Here is a 6000-nt window from a genome sequence, read left to right on the forward strand (position 1 = left end):
AGCTTACATCCGAGCATGGGGGGGGATTCATAAGGAAGGTACCCCGTCACAGCTTACATCTGAGCATGGGGGGGATTCATAAGGAAGGCACCCCGTCACAGCTTACATCTGAGCATATGGGGGGGGGGGATTCATAAGGAAGGCACCCCATCACAGCTTACATCTGAGCATGGGGGGGGGGGGGGGATTCATAAGGAAGGCACCCCATCACAGCTTACATCGGAGCATTGTGAAGTGGGGATTCATAAGGAAGGCACCCCATCACAGCTTACATCTGAGCATGGGGGGGATTCATAAGGAAGGCACCCCGTCACAGCTTACATCTGAGCATGGGGGGGATTCATAAGGAAGGCACCCCATCACAGCTTACATCGGAGCATTGTGAAGTGGGGATTCATAAGGAAGGCACCCCATCACAGCTTACATCTGAGCATGGGGGGGATTCATAAGGAAGGCACCCCGTCACAGCTTACATCTGAGCATGGGGGGGGGGGGGGGATTCATAAGGAAGGCACCCCATCACAGCTTACATCGGAGCATTGTGAAGTGGGGATTCATAAGGAAGGCACCCCATCACAGCTTACATCTGAGCATGGGGGGGATTCATAAGGAAGGCACCCCGTCACAGCTTACATCTGAGCATGGGGGGGGGGATTCATAAGGAAGGCACCCCATCACAGCTTACATCGGAGCATTGTGAAGTGGGGATTCATAAGGAAGGCACCCCATCACAGCTTACATCTGAGCATGGGGGGGATTCATAAGGAAGGCACCCCGTCACAGCTTACATCTGAGCATGGGGGGGGGGGGGATTCATAAGGAAGGCACCCCATCACAGCTTACATGGAATGGATTTCTGAAGCCAGGCTGTAAGGTGTGAGAAAGCCTAGCACTAGGTGCTCAGGACCTGCTTGTAGTCGACAGGTGATTGGTAAAGCTCTTTATGGGAACAAATGTAAAGGATTCCCTTGTTCAGAAAGAACGGGGGAAACACCCAGCCCACTGGAGAAGAAAGAAAAATAATGAGTTTGGGTTGGAGATAAGTTTGGAGGTTTCCTAAGCTCATCCCTAGCTGCCAATATTAAACTTACCCAATTGCCTACCTATCGGGGCCCCCTCCTACCCCAAGCACCAAACAAGCTGCATGAGCTGCTATGACCATTGTTACCCCCTCCCAAAGCAGTATACAGAGTGCTTACATCTATGTGTTGGGGGGCCATTCAAAATAAAGGCACCTAACCTCATCTTATGGCAAACCACGAAGCCAGGCTGTAAGGTATGAGAAAGCCTAGCACTAGGTGCTCAGGACCTGCTTGTACTGCACAGCTGATTGGTAAAGCTCTTTATGGGAACAAATGTAAAGGATTCCCTTGTTCAGAAAGAACAGGGGAAACACCCAGCCGACTGGAGAATAAAGAAAAAGCAAGAGTTTGGGTTGGAGATAAGTTTGGAGGATTCCTAAGCTCATCCCTAACTGCCAATATTGAACTTACCTAACGGCCTACCTACCGGGGCCCCCCTCCTACCCACAAACAAGCTGCATGAGCTGCTTTGACCATTGTTCCCCTCCCAAAGCAGTATACAGAGTGCTTACATCTGTGTGTTTGGGGGGGGCATTCAAAATGAAGGCACCCAACCTCATCCTATGGCAAACCATGAAGACAGGCTGTGTAAGCCGGTGTGAGGAAGCCTAGCACTAGGTGCTCTTGGCCTGTCTGTACAGGACAGCTGATTGCTGAGGTTCTTAGGGCTCATTTACACCTGGCTTTGCTATAGGCCGAGTCCACAGCGTGCGCTGCGGTTTGGCAATAGCGCAATTGTATCTGTGTTTTACGCACGGTTCCCATGGACTTCTATTGAACTGTGCGTTTTCTGGAAGTAAATCAAAGGACTTTAATGCACTTTCATGGCAACGCACAGTTTAACAGAAGTCCATGGGATAAATTGCGCTGCGCCCAAACGTCTGTGCACCGGTGTGAGCCGCTCTCAGACAAGGCGGTGAGGTGGTTGCATCGCCTCCTCGCCACCTTCTTTAAGGTATAACTAAAAGGCAAAACTTTTTTATTTTAGTTTTGGATAGAGTGGAGAGGGATTAGAGCAGTGGTCCTCAACTCTGGTCCTCAGGGCCCACTAACAGGCCAGATTTTAAGTATTACCTTGGGGAGATGCAGACTAGAGTACTGCAATCACTGAGCAGCAAATGATATCACCTGGGATGTATTTCAGTTATCTTGCAAACCTGGCCTGTTAGTGGGCCCTGTAGGCCAGGGTTGAGGACCACTGGATTAGAACCCCTGTCAGTTTGTATTGCTCTCTGGGATATTCGCTCTATCTGTCCTGTTTACTATTATCACTGAAAGTAAAATAAAATCCCAAATTTTGGGTTGTCCCCAGAAAAGTAATAAAGGGGAAATCTTCCAATGGGGACCAGGGGGTCCCCAAAGAATTCCCTCCAATTGCAGGGATTTCCTGTCACTTCCTGTTTGGCTATGGAGACAGGAAGTGAATGGAAATCTCTGCAATGGGACACAGATGGCAGAAATGAATCTGACAAAGGGTTATAACCCTCCCTTGCTCTATCCAAACTGAAAAACAAAAAAAAAAGTTTTGCCCATAGTTCTACTTTAACCCCCTAAATACCACACAACCCCACAGCTGCGGCATGGCCCCAGTCACTTGAATGGGTCATGCTCAGTAGGCGGTGGCGCTCGCCAAGCGAGATAGGGGGTATAGTCCCAAAGCTTTGCAAAGTGTGTACACCCTCGGCTGCTGCAGCAAAATAGGAAGGGGGTTAAAAAATCAGCCCAACCATGTAGTTTTACCCCCCAATTGTAAGTGTAAACAAGCCCTGTAGAGGATTACGGCATCCAGACGCGATGCCACCCCAATATCTTTACAGGCCGAGCCTACAGATGGGGGTTCAGAAAGGTGTACAGTGGACACCATACACCGGCTGAGCCTACAGATGGGGGTTCAGAGAGATGGACACCATACACCGGCCTTGCTGCAACCCACAGATCAGGACTTTGTGGCTGAAGTGGTTGGGGACATTGGGGGTGCCATAGCAACCCAGGACAGGCAACCCCCCTCCCCCACTACAGGTACTAATGGGCCTACAGGGACCAAAGGGAGTCCCACAACATAAACAAACATGGGCAGTCTAGGCAACCAAGCCCCATAGTAATAGTGACTAATGTAATTACATAACAAAACATAGTCAGGAGGACGGGGCAACCTGGAGGAACTACAAGTCCCAGCATGCCCCCCCACCCATAGAAGGCGAAGAGGGCCGTATGGGGCAGCCTGAGTCCCTCCTCCCCTCCCCCCATGTTTGGGGCCTGTCCCTGGCTGGGCTCACTCACACTCACCTGTCTGGCAGGGGATGGTGGGTTGGGGACTATTACTAATGTCACCCCCCGCCATGGGCACGCTACAAGTGGCTGCGGAGGGGCTGCTGCCCTGTGTTATACTCTCCACTAGCTGCGGGATGATGGCACCCTCCGACGCCATGTCTCACTCTCCTACTTCCCCCACCCCTCCGGAGGGACTGGTCTAGCAACAGGGTGTGGGCCGCTGACGTCATCCGTGACGCAGCTCAGATCCCGTCGGCAGGGTGAGTCCCGTGACCGGAAGTTGATTGAGATTCGTGCGCGGCGTGGTATAGCGCCATCTTTGTTGTGGTCAAGAGCCCTTTGGCTTCCTGTGGACGTGCTACGTGCAACAAGCGTTCTTTTTTTTTTTTTTGCTTTTAAAAACTAGCAATAAACATTGTGATAACATTTTATTAGAAAACATTTTGGTCAACGTAAGTTGGCATTGTTTATTTTAGCAGTGTGTGAGCATGCTTGGAAACGTGTAATCCCCCAATGAGCTGAAGACAACACTTTTATTTTCATTTTGAATAGAGTGAGGGAGGATTATAACCCCTGCCTTTTTTTTTTTAATTTGACGTTTTCCATTAGGGAGATTTCCCTTCCTGGAAATGGGTGCGGTGTGGCGTTGCACCGATTGGAACAGTGCCATTCCCGGTAGGGTGACCACATTTCCTAACTGCCATTCAGGGACACTTACTTTCTTAGGCCTCCCGGACTAAATAAAATGCCAGGATTGGATGCAGTGCTTGTGAATAGCGATATGATCGTGTATTACACGGGACGATTTTGGTTCCACAGACCCACAACACGCATGCAGAATTGCAGATAAGGAAGTCAGAGAAAAGTCAGAACAGTTCTGACAGAACTCCCGATCTGCATGCTTGTTTACCTCAGACAACACAGAATCAGCATGAGAGCCAGGCAACCAGCATTTCCACAGCTCAGCAATATGTTTTGTTGGTGTATGTGTTTTATATGACCAGCCTGGGACTTTCCTCCCTGCATATATGGGACTGTTCCTTGTCATTCACCCTGCAGGACTTGGCAGCTTTATTTCCTAACACATTATGTGACATTATGCACCCTGTACCCCGCCACTGCTGTGTAAGCGCCCTGCGGACATGCCAGGAGGACTGGTGTCAGACATTTTATTGAGAATTGGGTCAGTGTGTGGCAGCAGACATCCATTAAAATGTTAAACTTACATTTTTTGTCCTCCTCTTAAATGCTGATAACGGCCGGCCGTTGGAGACAGTTACAGGAGCAGGCTGAGTTGAGCTGAGGCGGTGCAGCACAGTAGATGATCCCGGGCCGGCTCCGGCTGACGTCATCGTCGTCACGTGACTCTCACTCGGCCGCGCACTGCGTGCAGCAAGGCAGGGGAGGAGCCAGTGAGCCACACACACTGACTGGACAGACACAGCACAGCAGAGAGCAGACATTCTATTCATCCTCTGCTCACTGCTCTCGTATTGGCTCGAATTGCAGCCCGCCCTCTTACCTCCTCTCCTTACTGAAAACTTCCAGCCGCCGACAAGTCTACTAGTTATCACCGCCACAGCTGCCATTACATCACTCCTGAGGGGGCCAATCACCTCGCTGCCTCACGCACTTCCTCTTCCTTTCTATTCTGCCAGTTCGGTGGGGGAGCGGAGGGGCAGTGCGGCAGCAGCGGCACGTGTTCTCACGGTCGGCGGACATTCCGGGACACTGCATTGTTCCGTAATGAGGGTGACCGGGACCAGGGACAGACTCTCCAAATGCGGGACTGTCCCGGGCGATCCGGGACACGTGGTCACCCTAATTCCCGGAGTTCTAAAATTTAGTCGGACCCGTGAAAATTCCGGACCCTCGTCACTTCCGGGGGACGCTCTGTCACCACCAGCTGCTGCGAGCCCCGGTGCGCATGCGCACAAGGTATTTTCAAGGTCCGAAGAAATTCTAAGACTTATGAACAGCTGACTGAGAGGAGGAGGGGCTGAGGTGGGACGCACACACCGCTGCGGGAAAATGTTACAACAGCGCCGCGCAGAGCTGACATAGAGGAGGCGGAAGGAAGTGAATACTCATACTAAATAGTCATGATAAAAAATGTTTAGTATTTCTTATTATTTTTTGTATCATTACTATTTAGTATGAGTATTCACTTCCTTCTCGCCTCCTCTAAGTCAGCTCTGCAACATGTTCCTTGCTCGATGACGCGGCGATGTTGTAACATTATCCCGCAGCGATGTGTGCGTCCCACCTCAGCCCCTCCTCCTCTCAGCTGTTCGTAAGTCTTAGAATTTAATCGGACCTTGAAAATGCCTTGTGCGCATGCGCACCGGGGCTCGCATCAGCTGGGTTATGATGTAGCGTCACCGGAAGTGACGAGGGTCCGGAATTTTCATAGGTCCGACTAAATTTTAGAACACCGGTGTTCCGTGAAAAAACCATACCCGTGAAAATTCCATACCCTCGTCACTTCCGGTGCACCTACGTCATGGAACAGCTGAGCAGCTTACCACTGCGCATGCTCAGAGCTCCGGAAGGTAGGGAATTGTCACTGGGTAGTGTTATGTAATGTTAGAGTGCATCAGCTGTTGCCGCTGCAACATGAAATCATCTCCGCTCCTACCCCTGTCAG

At 50.8% G+C, this 6000-nt stretch overlaps 1 protein-coding gene across 2 annotated transcripts in view; it reads right to left on the reverse strand.

Moving 5' to 3' along the window:
- KRCC1 (lysine rich coiled-coil 1) overlaps positions 1–3566 on the reverse strand; it is a 65418-nt gene extending 61852 nt beyond the window's left edge. For both annotated transcript variants that reach the window (XM_082258506.1, XM_082258505.1), the window contains exon 1: positions 3369–3566. In XM_082258506.1, coding sequence (XP_082114632.1) covers positions 3369–3510 — 142 coding nt within the window. In that variant the 5' untranslated portion in view covers positions 3511–3566. The remainder of the gene's footprint in view (positions 1–3368) is intronic.
- Positions 3567–6000: the final 2434 nt, after the last annotated feature.

Source organism: Pelophylax lessonae, assembly GCF_965119305.1.
Source record: "Pelophylax lessonae genome assembly, chromosome: 1".
Taxonomy (NCBI): Eukaryota; Metazoa; Chordata; class Amphibia; order Anura; family Ranidae; genus Pelophylax; species Pelophylax lessonae.